Source organism: Nycticebus coucang, chromosome 15 (assembly GCF_027406575.1).
Source record: "Nycticebus coucang isolate mNycCou1 chromosome 15, mNycCou1.pri, whole genome shotgun sequence".
Lineage (NCBI taxonomy): Eukaryota > Metazoa > Chordata > Mammalia > Primates > Lorisidae > Nycticebus > Nycticebus coucang.
This window is the reverse complement of record NC_069794.1, coordinates 16,012,732-16,030,994: the sequence shown is the minus strand read 5'-3', so window position 1 is coordinate 16,030,994 and position 18,263 is coordinate 16,012,732. Positions and strand designations below refer to the sequence as shown.

Genomic DNA, 18,263 nt, shown 5'->3' with positions numbered 1-18,263 from the left:
TGAGATGAGATGAAACATGACATAAAGTATAAAATTTTAGTACAGGGAAGTCCTACTAAAGTATTAAAGTTCACATATGTTTAGATTATAAATTAAAAATTCTTATTACCTATAACAATATTTCTTAAACATGGTATAAAGTATTATAAAGTATTACCACAAACAATAACATCAACAGTAAATAATCTTATTGACAAAAAGTTTGGGAATCTGAATCTACTGAAAGTACTCTTTTTTTTTATTTATTTTTATTAAACCATAGCTGTGTACATTAGTATGATCGTGGGGCACCATACACTTGGTTCATAGATCGTTTGACACATTTTCATCACATTAGTTAACATAGCTTTTATAGCATTTTCTTAGTTATTTTGCTAAGACCTTTACATTCCACATTTACTAGGATTCACATATACCCTTGTAAGATGCACTGCAGGTGTAATCCCATTAATCCCCCTCCTTCCCCCTCCCTCCCCTCCCTTTCCCCTTTCTCCCTATTCTTAGGTTATAACTGGGATATAGCTTTCATGTGAAGGTCCTACATTAGTTTCATAATAAGGGTGAATACATTGGGTACTTTTTCTTCCATTCTTGAGACACTTTACTAAGAAGAATATGTTCCAGCTCCATCCATGTAAACATGAAAGAGGTAAAGTCTCCATCTTTCTTTAAGGCTACATAATATTCCCTGGTGTATGTATACCACAATTTATTGATCCATTCGTGGATTGATGGGCACTTGGGCTTTTTCCATGACTTAGCAATTATGAATAGGGCTGCAATAAATATTCTGATACAAATATCTTTGTTATAATGTGATTTTTGGTCTTCTGGGTATATACCCAGTAGGGGGATTACAGGATTGAATGGCAGATCTATTTTTAGATCTCTAAGTGTTCTCCATATCTCTTTCCAAAAGGAATGTATTAATTTGCATTCCCACCAGCAGTGCAAAAGTGTTCCCTTTTCTCCACATTCATGCCAACATCTCTGGTCTTGGGATTTTGTGATATAGGCTAGTCTCACTGGAGTTAGATGATATCTCAAAGTAGTTTTGATTTGCATTTCTCTGATGATTAAAGATGATGAGCATTTTTTCATATGTCTGAAGGCTGCGCGCCTGTCTTCTTCAGAGAAGTTTCTCTTCAAGTCCCTTGCCCAGCCTGCAATGGGATCCCTTGTTCTTTTCTTGCTAATGCGTTTGAGTTCTCTGTGGATTAACCTTATTAAGGTTGAGTTCTCTGTTATTAAACCTTTGTCGGAGACATAACCTGCAAATATCTTCTCCCATTCTGAGGGCTGTTTGCTTGCTTTACTTACTGTGTTCTTGGCTGTGCAGAAGCTTTTTAGTTTGATCAAGTCCCAATAGTGTATTTTTGAAGCAGCTTCAATTGCCTGGGGGGGTCCTTCTCATAAAAAACTCGCCTAACCCAATTCAAGGGTTTTCCCTACACTCTCTTCTAGTATTTTTATAGTTTCATGTCTTAGGTTTAAATCTTTAATCCAGTGAGAGTCTATCTTGGTTAATGGTGAGAGGTGTGGGTCGTTTCAGTCTTCTACAGGTTGCCAGCCAGTTCACCCAGCACCATTTGTTAAATAGGGAATCTTTTCCCCACTGAATGTTTTTAATTGGCTTGTCAAAGATTAAATAACGGTAAGTAGCTGGATTCATCTCTTGGTTCTCTATTCTGTTCCAGATATCTACTTCTCTGTTTTTGTGCCAGTACCATGCTGTTTTGATCACTATCGATTTGTAGTATAGTCTGAGGTCTGGTAGCATGATTCCTCCTGCTGTGTTTTTATTTTTGAGTAATGTCTTGGCTATTCGAGGTTTTTTCTGATTCCATATAAAACGAAGAATTATTTTTTCAAGATCTTTAAAGTATGACAGTGGAGCTTTAATGGGGATTGCATTGAAATTATATATTGCTTTGGGTAGTATGGACATTTTAACAATGTTGATTCTTCCCAACCATGAGCATGGTATATTTTTCCATTTGTTAACATTCTCAGCTATCTCTTTTCTTAGAGTTTCATAGTTCTCTTTATATAGATCTTTCACGTCCTTTGTTAGATAAACTCCCAAGTATTTCATCTTCTTTGGCACTACTGTGAATGGGATAGAGTCCTTAATTGTTTTTTCAACTGAAAGTACTCTTTATTAAGTACAGGTTGAGGTGACTATTTAGAGGCAAAGATGTAGAAGGAGCTCTTTGATAGGCTCGAATAGAACTTTTTAGTGTGGATAATAAGAACTTGCTTATATACTCTTTATCAGTGCTACCTGCCTTTCCCTTTGTCACTGCCACATGCTCCTATTAGCTCAGCCTCCCAGGGATAAGATCTAGGCTTTGACTGAACCAATGCTGACCTGACCCATGGAGGCTGAGGCTCCTCCCATTACCTCCAGGATCAGAGAAGAAGGGCAGGGCCATGGGTGAGCAGCGGTGTTGGTTCTCCACAACTCAGCAATGCTGTGACTGACAGAAGATGGGAACGCAGCACAAAATAATTTCTTAGTCCTTTCTTTTTCTCAAATAGACAATTCTGAAGTATTCCTTGCCTAAGACTTCTCTCTATATAATACCGCTATAATATAACATTTTCCTTCCTCTATTTCCTTATAACTTTCCTCCATTCATCTGTTCTTTACCTTTATTTTATTCCATATCCTTTGATATTTTTCTGAGAACATACTGTTATTCTCAAAAATGTAAGAAGATATAAATATCCTAACATATTTTCTCTTTCTCCCTTAAGGGAATCATAGTAGCCATAATTAGTGATCATATCAATGTAGATCTGTAACAGCTGGAGAAGCCAGAGGGATTATATTTCTTGAATAAGCTACAGCCTTTCTAAACCATACACGAAATGTTGCTAGGAAAACTTCCTCATACACAGCCATAAAAAACTTTCTAAAGTTTTACATACCACTCTATTCCTTTAAACCTGTTTTCAGTGCTTCTGAGGACAGATATAATTTTTCTTCCCCTGAAATTTACAGGTCAAGACCTAAAAACTTCTCTATTCCTTCCATGTGTAGTATATTATATATAGCTTATGTAATTATTTTTTCAATACTAGGTCCAAGGATTCAACTTAATAAAGAGAAAAGCCCCATTTGAGATGAAATTATAAAACAGTAAGTTCCAAACCAGCTATCTTCATCCTACTTCTTAGTCTTTCAAATATATTTTCTTATACATTTCTAAACTGGCAAGAAAGTAGAAGTTAAATAAATATTTTATTAATTTTGTTCAACAAAAGTATGTTCAATTCAATTCAAACTGTATCTGAAGTGTTATGCTTACTAAATTCACCTTATGTTCCAAATGCTAATTTTTTTTTTTTTTTTTTGTAGAGACAGAGTCTCACTTTATGGCCCTCGGTAGAGTGCCTGATCACACAGCTCACAGCAACCTCCAACTCCTGGGCTTAAGTGATTCTCTTGCCTCAGCCTCCTGAGTAGCTGGGACTACAGGCACCCGCCACAACGCCCAGCTATTTTTTGGTTGCAGTTCAGCAGGGGCCGGGTTTGAACCCGCCACCCTCAGTATGTGGGGCCGGCGCCTTACCGACTGAGCCACAGGCGCCGCCCTCCAAATGTTAATTTTTAAAGTTGGTTTGTATGTCACTATAAAGTAGCTCCTCTGTTTGACTTATGACTTTAATTTGGGTGAATGGCCACTAATAAATAAAAGATTTCAATATATGCCCTATAATTTTGTCTAATTATTTTTTGATTTAAGATACTAGATAGCACCTTGCATTAATTTCAAAATTCCTTTCTGATGGACATGAGCACTTTAAATTATTCTCGTCAATTTCATCTTTTTTTTTTTTTTTTTTTAAAAGAGATAGGGTCTTGCTCTGCTACCTAGGCTGGAATGGAGTGGTGCAATGCAACTCTGAACTCTTGACCTCAAGCAATGCTCTTGCCTCAGCCTTCCACTATAGTGTATACTACAACACCTGGCTAATTATTTTTCTTATTTTTTTGTACAGATGAGGTCTCCTTTTGTTGCTCAGGCTAGTCTCCAACTCCTGGCCTCAAGTGATCCTCCCTCCTTGGCCTCCCAAAGTGTTGGGATTACAGGTGTGAGCCACCATGCTGGCCTTAATTTCTTTCTGCTGAATAAACATCTCAAGTTCCTTTCAGCTCCCTGGTAGAAGGGAGAGGTTCCCTGCTTCTTAGTCCAATCCCAAAGATCTTCCCTGTTAAATCATCAACCTACTCTTCAATGAATAATAGTTTAGAATAATAGGTTAAGTGAGGGATAACATACACCTAAAAAAAAAAATGTCCAAAGGCTCTCCCAGATATGATAGTCTAAGACACTCAGGCTTGCTCATTTTGGCAAGAGTATTCTATCAAAATGGGAGTTATCTGGCACAATCAAAAACATACTATTTTTTTTTAATCTTTAAAACAATTCTTTGCATTTTGACAAACAGTAAATTCGGGACAGTGTATAAATCATAGTTTATATCAATAATTTAATACTTACCTAAAAGGATCATAAACATCCATGTCCACACTAAGGCCATTTATAAATAAATAAGCATCACCTGGCTGAATTTCAAATCTATCTCGAAGATCCTTGAAATAGACCAAAATAAGAGTTAACCAAGTGATATGACAATAGTTCTATATCATGGGTTACCAAACTACTTCTATAAAGGGTAAGAGTAAATATTTTAGGCTTTGCAGCCATACAGTCTCTGTTGCAACTTTAACTCTGCCTTTCAACATAAAAGCAATGTGACCAGTAAACAAAGGAGCATGACTAGGTTTTCAAAAAATAAAATTTCTAGGCGGCAGGTCAGATTTGGCTTACACAAAGCATTAATCCTATCCCTGATTTAAGTGCTGTCTAATATCTTCTATGAGGTTACAGATAGAAGTCTTCTTTTTAAAAATATGTTGGATTAATAAGCATACATACAATTTGGTTACATTGTTTGCATTTGTTAGGTTAACATCCAGGTTGCAGTTGAGTCCTTCACCCAGGAGGCATGCCATATAGTCCTACATTGTACCCATTAGGTGGGAGCTTACTGAGTCCCCTTCCTCTCTTCCCTGATCACCTGTATTTGATTTTCATTGTGTTTTCTTCTCATATGGGCCTATAATTATTCATCTACCAGTTCCAAATTAGTATTGGTAATATAAGAGTGGTTGATTTTCCATTCCAGAGATACTTTACTAAGGAGAACATTCTTTAACTCCATCCACGTAAATAAAAAAGATGTAAAGGCTTCATCTTTTTATAGCTGCATAATATTCCCTGGTATAATGGAATTATACCAATCAATCCATTCATGCACTGATGGGCACTTGAATTATTTCTACGTCTTTGCAATTGTGAACTGACCTGCTATAAACATTCTAGCACAAATGTCCTTGTGATAAAATGATTTTTTTTTTCTTCTGGGTAGACACTAAGTCCTGGGATTGAGGGATCAAATGGAAAGTCTATTTTTAGCTCTTTGAGGATTCTCCATACTTCTTTCCAAAAAGGATGTACATAGTCCCATCAACAGCATATAAGTGTTCCCTTCTCTCCGTGCCACACCATACCAGCATCTGAAGCTTTGAGACTTTGTGATGTAAGCTATTTTCACTAAGATCAGGCAATATCTCGAGATGCTTTTGATTTTCAGCTCTCTGATGACTAGGGACGATGAGCATTTTTTCACGTGTTTGTCCGCCATTCGTCTATCTTCTTAAGAAAAGACCTCCACATGAAAGCTATAACCCAGTTACAACCTAAGAAAAGGGAGAAGGGGGAAAGGGAGGGAAGGGGAGGGGTAGGTGGAGGGAGGGGGATTAATGGGATTACACCTGTGGTGCATCTTACAAGGGTAAGATGTGAATCCTAGTAAATGTGGAATGTAAAGGTCTTAGCAAAATAACTAAGAAAATGCCACAAAAGCTATGTTAACTAGTGTGATGAAAATGTGTCAAACGGTCTATGAACCAAGTGTATGGTGCCCTACGATCATACTAATGTACACAGCTATGATTTAATAAATAAATAAATAAATAAATAATTTTTTCATTAAAAAAAAAGAAAAGGTTTTGTTCTTGTCTCTTGCCTAGTGATTAACTGGATTGTTTTCTCTTATGAATTTGCTTGATTCTTTATAGATTCTGGTTATTAGCCCTTTGACAGATTCATAAGATGTGAATATCTTTTTATTTTTATTTTTTTTGACACAGAGTCACGCTTCGTTTCCTTCAGTAGAGTACTGTGGCATGATACTTCACATCAACCTCAAACCTCTGGGCTCAAGCAATCTTCTTGCCTCATTTTTTTTTTTCTATTTTTAGTAGAGATGAGGTCTTGCTCTTACTCAGGCTGGTCTTGAACTCCTAAGCACAAGCAATCCACCTATCTAGGCCTCACAGAATGCTAGGATTACAGGTGTGAGCCACCGCACCCAGAGTAACATCTGAATATCTTCTCCCATTCTGAAAGCTGCCTATGCTTTCTTTATTTTGTCCATAGCTGTGCAGAAGCTTTTGGGCTTTCTCAGTTACCAATTACTTATTTTTGTTGTTGCTGCTATTGCTAATGGGGTCTCAGAGATAGAATTTAATAAAAGAAATATTCTGAGGCTCCTCCATACTATCTTCCATAATGGCTGTACTAATTTACATTCCCATCAACCCTGTATGAGCATTTCCCTTTTTCTGCATCCTTGCCAGCATCTGTTATTTTGTCTTTTTAATAAAAGCCATTTTAACTTGGGTAAGATGATGGCTTATTATGGTTTTGATTTGAATTGCTATGACTAGTGATGTTCAGCTCTTTTTCATATGCCTGTTGGCCATGTATGTTTTCTTTTGCCCATTTTAAAATTGGATTATTTGCACTCTGGGAGGCCACGGCAGGTGGATTGCCTGAACTCACAGGTTTGAAACCAACCTGAGTAAGTGTGAGACGTCATCTCTAAAAAACAGCCGGGCATTGTGGCGGGCACTATAGTTCCAGCTACTCAGGAGGCTGAGATAAGAGAATCAGTTGAGCCCAAGAGTTTGAAGTTGCTGTGAGCTATGACGCCATGGCACTCTACCAAGGGCAACAATGTGAGACGCTGTCTTAAAAAAAAAAAAATTAAAAAAAACTGGATCATTTGATTTTTTTTCCGCATTGAATTCCTTGTATATATATATTTGGCTATTAATCCCTGTCAAGTTGGATAGTTCAAAATATATTTTCCCCCATTCTATAGATAGTCTCTTTGCTTTGTTTCCTTTGCCGTGCAGAAGTGTTTTAGCTTGATGTGATGCCACTTAGCCATTTTGCTTTGGTTGCCTATGCTTTTGATGTCTTATTCAAGAGATCCTTGTCAAAGACTAATATCTGAAAGTATTTCCTGAATGTTTTATTTCAGCAATTTCATTGTTTCAGATCTTTAAGTCATTAATCTATTTTCCTGTTATCTGTGTATATGGTAAGAGATAGGAATCCAGTTTTGTTGTTTGCCATTAAAAATTTAAAGTCAAATGAGATATAAGTCATACTAGAAAGCTTTTTTAATTTTCAGGATAAGTAATAAGAGAAAATAAGAATATAAGGAAAATGCTTTATAGATATAGTTTTAACCTATAATGTTCTAATATAATTTCTCCAGAACTCTGTAAAATTCTCACACAAAGTAATCTGTTGGAAACAATTAGAAGAAATATGAATGTTTATTTGGTTTGTTTATTTATTTTTTTATTAAATCATAGCTGTGTACATTGATATATTCATGGCGCATCATTCTGAACTTTTATTTGGGTAACGTGTAATCCTTTATTTCAATTTTGCATTTAAATACCTACACTTGCTTCCTTTAAAATTAAGTAACGGAAACAATTTGTTTCACACTGCTGAAGCAAAATAAAAAATTTACTTGACTATATCTTTATTTTTCCAATCAAAAAAGTCATAGGATATAATTTAATAGCTCTTCTAGTAAACAACAAAAGATACACATTGGATTTACACTGAATTCAAAATCACTTAAGGTACATTCTGTACTCAGAGCAAAGTAACAATTACGAACTTTAAAGGGAAATTTGCCATGCTTTGGAGTTAAAACTTGTCTCTTAAAGAAAACCAAACTCAAATTCACTTATACAACTTGAGCAGTCATATATAGTAGAACCTCCATCACTCACAGCTCCCTACACTGACCACCTCATTAAGTTGACCTAATTTTCATAGACTGGACATGTACCACATGTACTTAATGAAGCGGTCCTCAACCTGTGGGTTGTGACCCCTTTGGGGATCTCCTGCATATCAGATATTTATATTACAATTCATTAACAGTAGCAAAATTACAGTTATGAAATAGCAATGAAAACTATTTTATGGTTAGGGGTCACCACAACATGAGGAACCGTATTAGGTTCACAGCATTAGGAAGGTTGAGAACCACGGACTTAATGGAAGACTCACCTCTATATATTGACTACCTCTGTAAAGTTGTATCTTGACACATAACATTAATTACCCTCTATCACATGACCAGTTGATTCCACTCATACCAAGGAGTAGTGGGCTTTACCATTTAGTTGTATTATTTTTTCTTTAGTATAAGTTCTTTGTTCATGTTTTATTATTACCACATGTTGGATTAGGCCTGGTGTTCTACCGTTTTTATCATGTGTTGCAGAACATTTTTTCAACAAGAAGGACTGATCTTAATTGTAAGTACATCCTACAATTACTAAAAAATTTTTACAGCTAATTGAGACATGATGGCCCAAAGAACTCAAAGAGCTAACACTGAAGAAAAAAGTTAATCTTCTATATTTTCTGGAAAGCAGCTGTTAGGTGCAGGTGTTACCAAAATCACAGTTGGCAATCCAAGAATATAAACATGAGTATTTGGACAGATATGGTAAGAAAAGTAGAGACCTGTAGTGGAAAAGGAAGAAAAGTTCCCTTGATGAAGTCAATAAAGCTATATTAAGTTGGTTCAAACAAATGAGGGCAGTTAATGCCTGAATCTCCTGGCCCATGACCCAAGTTGTTGCTAAAATATTCACACAGGAATTTAGGGAGGTAGATGTCTAAGATTCAAGTGGCTTGAGAAATGTAAACTGTGACACAAGATCTCTCAGAAAATCTTGTGCAGTGAATCCAATGAAGTTCCAGTAGAAGTTGTGAAAGAGTTCATCAAAAGTTTCTAAACTTTTCCAGAGGCTTCAAACATGATGACATCTTTAATGCTGAAGAGTGTGGACTCTTTCAAGGTGATGTCTGACAGGAGCTTTATCATGAAGGGTGACAGATGTAAGAGCAGAAAACTTTCCAAAGAATGTTTCATTTCACAGTTCTGCTTTGCACTAGCTCAACAAAAGCCCTTGGTGATTGGTAAACTGGCAAAGACACATGCATTTAAGAACCTAAGGCCTGAAGACCTGTCACTTGGAGATGAAACAAATATGCATGGATGACTGGTGCTCTATTTGAGGAGTGGGTAAGTGGGTAATTGACTAAGGAATGAAGAAGAAAAAATGGTCTATTCTACTGACAGGAGATAACTGTTCTGGCCATACGAGTAAAGCATCTCACAAATGTGATACTGAAGTTTCTGTTTCTAAATACGACCTCAAAAATCCAACCTCTTCACCTCTTTGCTTTTTTTTTTTTTTTTTTTTCCAGATACACATTTGACTTTATTACCATCACTTCATTGTTGGATACCCAAGTACGTGATGAGGTGCTGCTCAGTTTAACACAGCACAGTGGGTAAGGACATCTGGATCAGATGCCCTGCTGTGCAACCAGCTGCTCACAGAATACTCCACACATCTCTCCTTCTTCCTTAGGTCTTTGTCTCATCTTTGTAATGGGAATAATAATGCCTAGCTTTGGGGGCTGTTACAAGGATTGATAGATATACCAAGTAAACAAAATGCTTAATGTCAGCTCCTGGTATTAATGCTATTATTTTCAACCCAAAGACAGAATGGTATGCACTTAAAACATGTAAAATGATGTTTTTTCACTAATTTTTTTTGTTTTGTTTAGGAAATGTTTTCCATAAAAATGTTAACATTATAATGAATTTATTCTTTGTCAATGATTTAAATTTTCAAAAAAATTGTTCTAATTTCTGATGTATTATAATTAAGACTATAAAGGCTTCCCAAGACTAAGAGGTTTGGAAACCTTAAGTGTAGATTATTTCATTTTATAAATGGATTGTACTCTTTGCATTTCTTATTTCTATGTATATTGTTTTCTACTATGTTTTCTTTAAAGTAATTCCTCCCTGGTGTCACTTACATATTTTAGTTCTTATTTCTGAAATGATTTTATCTCTACTTCACAAAGCTTTGCAAAGTTTTTCCAGTGTGGTTTCATATCCTCTTGTTTGGGCATCACTTCCTATTACCTGTCCATTCTAATCTGGAGTTACTGTATTTCTACATTTTGTGTTGCATCATTAAGCTTTTAAGTACACGTCCAAATTGTGTTTTAATTTTCTTCTACTTAATGAAGTTTCCTCATCTACAGAGTAGTTCTGCTGCTTCACCCGCCTCTTATACAGACTTTATATGTATACGGTACTTTTACCTTTTATTCTGATATCATCAGAACTCTGATGATCAAGAATGCTCACTTCAGACTGTTAAATGAACAACAAAAATCTGATTGTGTACAGCCACTGACACTCAGATATTCATTTCTTTTTCCTCTCTCCTTTCCCCCTTTCTTCTTACTGCATGTGCCGTTATACACAGTGCAAACAAATAAAAGGATTCTCATAAGAAACAATCCATCCTGCTTGAAAAATGGTAAAAGTTATTAGAAAAATTATGAAACCCCCCCAATAACATAACTCAGTTTTTTTCTATTTTTCAACCTGACAGGAATATAATTCAGTTTCGAAGGATAAACAAGAATTTGTAAGACAGTCAATGAGGCAAAGAATATCCCAGGAAGGAATGATGTGTTGTGGTTCCTAACTATGTTCCAACATACTATGCATCTTCTTCATTATCACTACTGTGGCTGGCTATCATCATCAAGACAGTGAACATTCACTGATGGCTCGTCCTATCTCAGGGAGTCAAGAACTGGTGGCTGGCCAACCTAGCACCATATCTAGCCCACTTCTCTTTACCAGAAAGAAAACACTAGCTTTTCTAGCCTCCCTTGTAGCTAGGGACAAAACTTGGCCAAGGAGATAGAATGCAAAGTATGCTTAGGACAGCTTGAGTGAGGATGAATGTAGTTGGTACCAGACTTCTTGCCTCTGTAAGGGTTTGAACACAGATAAAAAGTCTGGAGGTCTGGCCACTACAATCATAAAAGAAAGGTCAAGATGTTTTCATGGATGTATTCTCTGACCCTGTGAAGCACTAGAACTATAATGTCCATAGGTATCTACCTCGAGACTTATTTTTTTATGTGAGCAAAATAAACTGATATGAGTTAAAATCAAACCAGTCTCACGTAATAAAGCCAAAATGGTGTCAGCACTTTATAAGAACTAAAAAAATTAGGATCATTTGTGATTTGTATGTTATTTATTTGGCAGAATCTTATCAAACTATTGATCAACTGTGTTCTACCTGCTATAGGATTTTAGTAATGTTCCAATGGTCTAACACCTAATCATCACAAGTTTTTAAGAAAAACTAATTATGAGAAACAGAATAATTAATTCATAGCCTTTATTCTTTACCCTGTGAAGGAAACCATATTACATGGGCAGAAAATCTGCAATATAAAGTAAAATAAGTAGAAGGTATGTCTGGAAAGATCGGGTAGAATTACACGCTACATCCCATACGTCACAGATAATATAAACATAGAGGAACTTAAGCTGTTTTAATAATCAAAAAAACACAAATTAATATTTTCTTTTGTGTGAAAACTGATGATCCAAAGTCAGAAATAGCACTCTTAGTGGGATACATTTTTTAAAAAATGAATTCCAACAAACCTTTTGATTTTCCTGTATTTCCTTCCGCATATGTTGATTTACAGCAATTCTGGTTAGAGATCTGGAAAAGTAAATACAGACATAATTTAATTTTCCTTAAATGTTTAGGACTAATCTATAATTCAATGTAAGATAATATTCTGGATGAGAAACTATAGACCTTGAAGGCTTCATGACTAAACAGTGTACATCCATACAGCCTACTTTGACAATGGTACTATGGCTTTCATTTGACAAGAGTATTTGATTCAGGTGAAACAGAGATGCAAAAAAAATACTCGATTGAAAAAAAAACTGTTTCTGTGAAATTTTGTGTAAAATTACCAATCACTGTGTATGTGAAAGCAAACAAGTTATCTTCACAATATTTGTACCTAAAGAATTTTGGTTAACTTGGAATCTTAACACAGCTAGGAAGTTCTAATACTGACAAAAATGATTGATTTTATATTAATATCTTAAAGACTTTATAACTTTTATAATTTAAAGACAACAGACTTTTTAAACTGTACTTCCTATAAACTGTATTTAACTTGATAAGTCTGAAGAAAGCCTAATTAGTTATATATCTGTCAACTTTATCAATAAAAAAATGATTTAAAAATTAAAAGTCTATTAATGCAAGGTTCTGCTTTAAGAAAAACTTAAGCAGAAAGGTATACCTTGAGACAGGCTAAATAAGTATATATTATATGTGAAAGGTTACCAGCACTGAAAAAAATTACAGCTAAAAATTCAATATTGCAAAATTTTCATTTAGCAAATATTTTATTTCAACCAATATTTAGTGATTGTCTACCAAGTGGCTTTAGAGATATGCCCAAGCCGATCATTTAGCCCCATTAAGCAGAGTTGGCATATTTTGCAAATTTTTCTTTATGATGACTATAGATTAAGAGCATAGTTATACTGACTTAACATCAATAGAATTAATCAACTGAGTAAGGCTAAAATTATTTTACTTTAATTGTATTTATCTAATGATTTCAAAAGCTAGCATTAATGAATAGCAGCGTGCTAAACATATAGAGTACCTGAAAGGGAAAGACTATGATTTGGCAGCACCTTTGACATAGATCTCTTACTCAGAACAACAATTTCAACATTCTCCATAAGGCAATAAAAAAAAAACAAAACACCCTACTTTACTGCTTTTTGTAGAATTTTTTTCCATTCCATCTGCCTCGCACTTAAGAATTCTACCATGTGGAAAAGGAAGAACATTCCAACCCCAAACTCAGAAGAAGAAAAGAAATAACCAAAATTAGAGCAAAATTAAATGAAATTGAAAACAAAAGAATTATACAACAGATCAATAAATTAAAAAGTTGTTTTTTTTTTTAAAAGGTCAATAAAATAGACAAACCTTTGGCTAATCTAACCAGGAAAAAAAGAATAAAATCTCTACTTTCATCAATCAGAAATGAGAGAGACAAAATAACAACAGACTCCTCAGAAATTCAAAAAAAGCTTAATGAATATTACAAGAAACTTTCTTCTCAGAAATATGAAAATCTGGAGGAAATTGACCAACACTTGGCAGCACGTCACCTTCCAAGACTTAGCCAGAATCAGGTGGAAATGTTGAATAGGCTTGTATCAAGTTCTGAAATAGCATCAACCATACAAAATCTCCCTAAAAAGAAAAGCCCGGGACCAGATGGCTTCTTGTCAGAACTCTACCAAACCTTTAAAGAGGAACTAGTACCTATATTACTCAACCTGTTCCAAAATATAGAAGAAGGATGACTACCCAACACATTCTATGAAGCAAATATCACCCTGATCCCCAAACCAGGAAAAGACCCAACAAGAAAAGAAAATTATACACCAATATCACTAATGAATATAGATGCAAAAATATTCAACAAGATCCTAACAAACAGAATCCAGCAACACATCAAACAAATTATACATCATGACCAAGTTGGTTTTATCCCAGGGTCTCAAGGCTGGTTCAATATGTGTAAATCTGTAAATATAATTCAGCACATAAACAAATTAAAAAACAAAGACCATATAATTCCATCAATTGATGCAGAAAAAGCTTTTGATAACATCCAGCATCGTTTTATGATCAGAACACTTTTAAAAATAGGTATAGAAGGGACATTTCTTAAACTGATAGAGGCCATATACAGCAAACCCACAGCCAATATCGTATTGAATGAAGTTAAATTGAAATCATTTCCAGTCAGATCAGGAACCAGACAAGGTTGTCCACTGTCTCCACTGCTCTTTAACATTGTTATGGAAGTTTTAGCCATTGCAATTAGGGAAGAAAAGGCGATGGAGGGTATCCATATAGGGTCAGAAGAGATCAAACTTTGAAGATCAAAACTTCGCAGATGATATGATTGTGTATCTGGAAAACACCAGGGATTCTACGACAAAACTCTTAGAAGTGATCAAGGAATACAGCAGCGTCTCAGGTTACAAAATCAACATTCATAAATCAGTAGTCTTTATATATACCAACAATAGTCAAGCTGAAAAAACAGTTAAGGACCCTATTCCATTCACAGTAGTGCCAAAGAAGATGAAATATTTGGGAGTTTATCTAACAAAGGACATGAAAGATCTCTATCAAGAGAACTATGAAACTCTAAGAAAATAAATAGCTGACATGTTAACAAATGGAAAAACATATCATGCTCCTGTCTGGGAAGAATCAACATTGTTAAAATGTCCATACTACCCAAAGCAATATACAATTTTAATGCAATCCCTATTAAAGCTCCCCTGTCATACTTTAAAGATCTTGAAAAAACAATACTTCATTTTATATGGAATCAGAAAAAACCTCGAATAGCCAAAACATTACTCAGAAATAAAAACAAAGCAGGAGGAATCACGCTACCAGACCTCAGACTATACTATAAATTGATAGTGATCAAAAGAGCATGGTAGTCGCACAAAAACAGAGAGGTAGATGTATGGAACAGAATAGAGAACCAAGAGATGAATCCAGCTACTTACTGTTATTTGATCTTTGACAAGCCAATTAAAAACATTCAGTGGGGAAAAGATTCCCTATTTAACAAATGGTGCTGGGTGAACTGGCTGGCAACCTGTAGAACACTGAAACTGGACCCACACCTTTCACCATTAACTAAGATAGACTCTCACTGGGTTAAAGATTTAAGCTTAAGACATGAAACTATAAAAATACTAGAAGAGAGTGCAGGGAAAACCCTTGAATAAATTGGTCTGGGCGAATATTTTATGAGGAGGACCCCCTGGGCAATTGAAGCAGCTTCAAAAATACACTACTAGAACCTGATCAAACTAAAAAGCTTCTGCACAGCCAAGAACACAGTAAGTAATCCAAGCAGACAGCCCTCAGAATGGGAGAAGATATTCGCAGGTTATGTCTCCGACAAAGGTTTAATAACCAGAATCCACAGAGAACTCAAACGTACAAGCAAGAAAAGAACAATGATCCCATCACAGGCTGGGCAAGGGACTTGAAGAGAAACTTCTCTGAAGAAGACAGGTGCACGGCCTACAGACATATGAAAAAATGCTCATCATCCTTAATCATCAGAGAAATGAAAATCAAAACTACTTTGAGATATCATCTAACTCCAGTAAGATTAGCCCATATCACAAAATCTGAAGACCAGAGACGTTGGTGTGGATGTGGAGAAAAGGGAACACTTCTACACTGCTGGTGGGAATGCAAATTAATACATTCCTTTTGGAAAGATGTTTGGAGAACACTTAGAGATCTAAAAATAGATCTGCCATTCAATCCTATAATTCTTCTACTTAGGTATATACCCAGAAGACCAAAAATCACATTATAACAAAGATATTTGTGCCAGAATGTTTACTGCAGCCCAATTCATAATTGCTAAGTCGTGGAAAAAGCCCAAGTGCCCATCAATCCATGAATGAATTAATAAATTGTGGTATATGTACGCCATGGAATATTATGCAGCCTTAAAGAAAGATGGAGAGTTCACCTTTTTCATGTTTACATGGATAGAGTTGGAATACATTCTTCTTAGTAAAGTATCTCAAGAGCGGAAGAAAAAGTATCCAATGTATTCAGCCCTACTATGAAATGAATTTATGGCTTTCATATGAAAGCTATAACCCAGTTATAACCTAAGAATATGGGGAAGGGGGAGAGGGAGGGGAAGGAGGCAAAAGAGGGGGGATGGGGGTGGCGGAGGGAGGGAGATTGGTGGGATTACACCTACAGTGCAAGGGTACATGTGAAACTTAGTAAATGCAGAATGTAAATGTCTTAACACAATAACTAAGAAAATGCCAGGAAGGCTATGTTAACCAGTGTGATGAGAGTATGTCAAATGGTCTTTAAAACCAGTGTATCGCGCCCCATGATTGCATTAATGTACACAGCTATGATTTAATAATAAAATAAAATAAAAAAAGAGTTCTACCATGTAGTACATACACAAATGTATGCACAAGCCAATATTTTGTTCTTCTAAAAAAATACTTTACAATGAAGAGAGGCCTGATTTCATAAAATCCACATATATTAGAATTAACCGACATCTTCATGTTAAATGAAATCAACTATTTTCATAAAATTTTTTCATAGAGTTCTGGTTACAATGAAACTGATAAACTTTAACATACCTGGCTTTTATGGGAAAGTTCTGTGAAATGTCTTTCATTAATTTAATGGCATCATAAACTGGAGTGGACATTATTTGAGAAGCTGCTTGAAAACTAAGATCTGGAAGGAAAAAATATCATTAGGCAATATACAATAATGTTAGACCTTTATAGACATTTCTATGTAGTTCAAATAATTGACTCAATCTTTCTTTCCATATTTTCACATATAAACATGGTTAATGCTGTTATAGTCAGCATTTTGAAAAGGCTTTAAATAGAAAGCTATCACTTATATCCAATTAAGGTAAGCTTTATGCTTTTATGCACAAGTAATTATCATTTAATGCCTATTATTTTATTTTCACAAATTACAGTATAATTTTAAGAGATATATAAAAAGAAATGCTGACACAAAGCTATTTTTCTGTACTAAACAAAAGTGTTTATAAAAATAACAAAGGAAAAGAGGTTTGAAAAGAAGTCTAAAAGAACTTTAAGAAAAACTCAGTGTGTTTTAGAAACATTCACTTTATCTATCAACACTGTTTTTACCTTTATGCTGAAATAAAAATAATGTATTGCTATACTTAGCAATATTTTGTCTGAAATGAAAGTTCTATATAAAGAAAAATGTGTGTGGCTAATTGTAGTCAGTTTCAAATATGTCAGAAGCAATAACCCTAGTTTCATTACTTTGTCAAGTTTAAAAAGATTTAACATGTTGACTGCTACACTAGAAATTTTTATTCCTTGGGTTCATGGTGTTTTATTAGGTCAAGAGATGTGTTGAGTTACATATGCATCACAATGTCCTGGGCTCAAAACAACGCACATGGCAGCTTATGTTAAAGCTGAGTTTTTCCATTATCAAATAGTGAAACATTTTGTTTTTCTAACATTTGATTAGAGATGGAATCTAGTTTATCAATTACTATTAAAATAGCCAGTTTAACTTAAAGCTAGTTTGGTTCTCATGTTCTCAGTGTGAAATGAGGAAACCACCTAGAGTCAAAGCCTATAAAAAGATGATCTTAAGGTAGCTTTCCATGCAATGGTAGATACTAACAGACTAGGCTTCAAATTCAAGATCTGTCACACACTAGCTGAAATAACTTCAAATAGAATGTCCTCAATCTACCCAAATGTTTCCAAGCCCAATACTGCAGGGAAACTACTATCAGTTCTCACTGATACCTCCTATTGCCAAACACAATGAATATTTTTCAGTTCTTAACAGGATCTTTTTGCAATAGGATCACTTCCTGAAAATAAAGAGTATTGATAATTTTCTCTTTTTTAAAAATCTATTTCCTTCAGCTTTTACGATGTGCTCTCCATTTCTCATCATTCCACCATCTCTTCTTCACGAGCTCTACTTTCTACATGTTGATGAATACCCGGGCACTCTTCCTGGCATAGACTCTGTCATTCTGTATTCTTTAAAAAATATTTATGCTAAGATTTTCAACTCTTTAAATACTTTCATTTCAGCTTAAGGACAGTATATTCACCTTACCACTGGACCTAATCTGGAAATCCTAATCTGGACATCTCACAATTACTTTAAATTATCTTTCAAACACTGGTCTCATTTCTAGGCCCCATATTCAACCTCTAAACCCACTTACAGATTTTACTCATATTACCGAGGCTAATGGCTTGAAATGGTACAGTCATCTTGAACACCTTTTCACCTTCTAATA

The 18,263-nt window shown here is 35.1% G+C and overlaps 1 protein-coding gene across 1 annotated transcript in view; it reads right to left on the bottom strand.

Annotated features, from left to right (window-relative positions):
* Positions 1–18,263, bottom strand: part of UGGT2 (UDP-glucose glycoprotein glucosyltransferase 2) — a 236,260-nt gene that overhangs the window by 138,536 nt on the left and 79,461 nt on the right. Inside the window, exons 9-11 of the mRNA XM_053563306.1 lie at positions 16,579–16,678; positions 11,965–12,025; positions 4,512–4,603 (exon numbers count right to left, since the gene is read on the bottom strand). Of these exons, the coding sequence (XP_053419281.1) occupies positions 4,512–4,603; positions 11,965–12,025; positions 16,579–16,678 (253 nt within the window). The remainder of the gene's footprint in view (positions 1–4,511; positions 4,604–11,964; positions 12,026–16,578; positions 16,679–18,263) is intronic.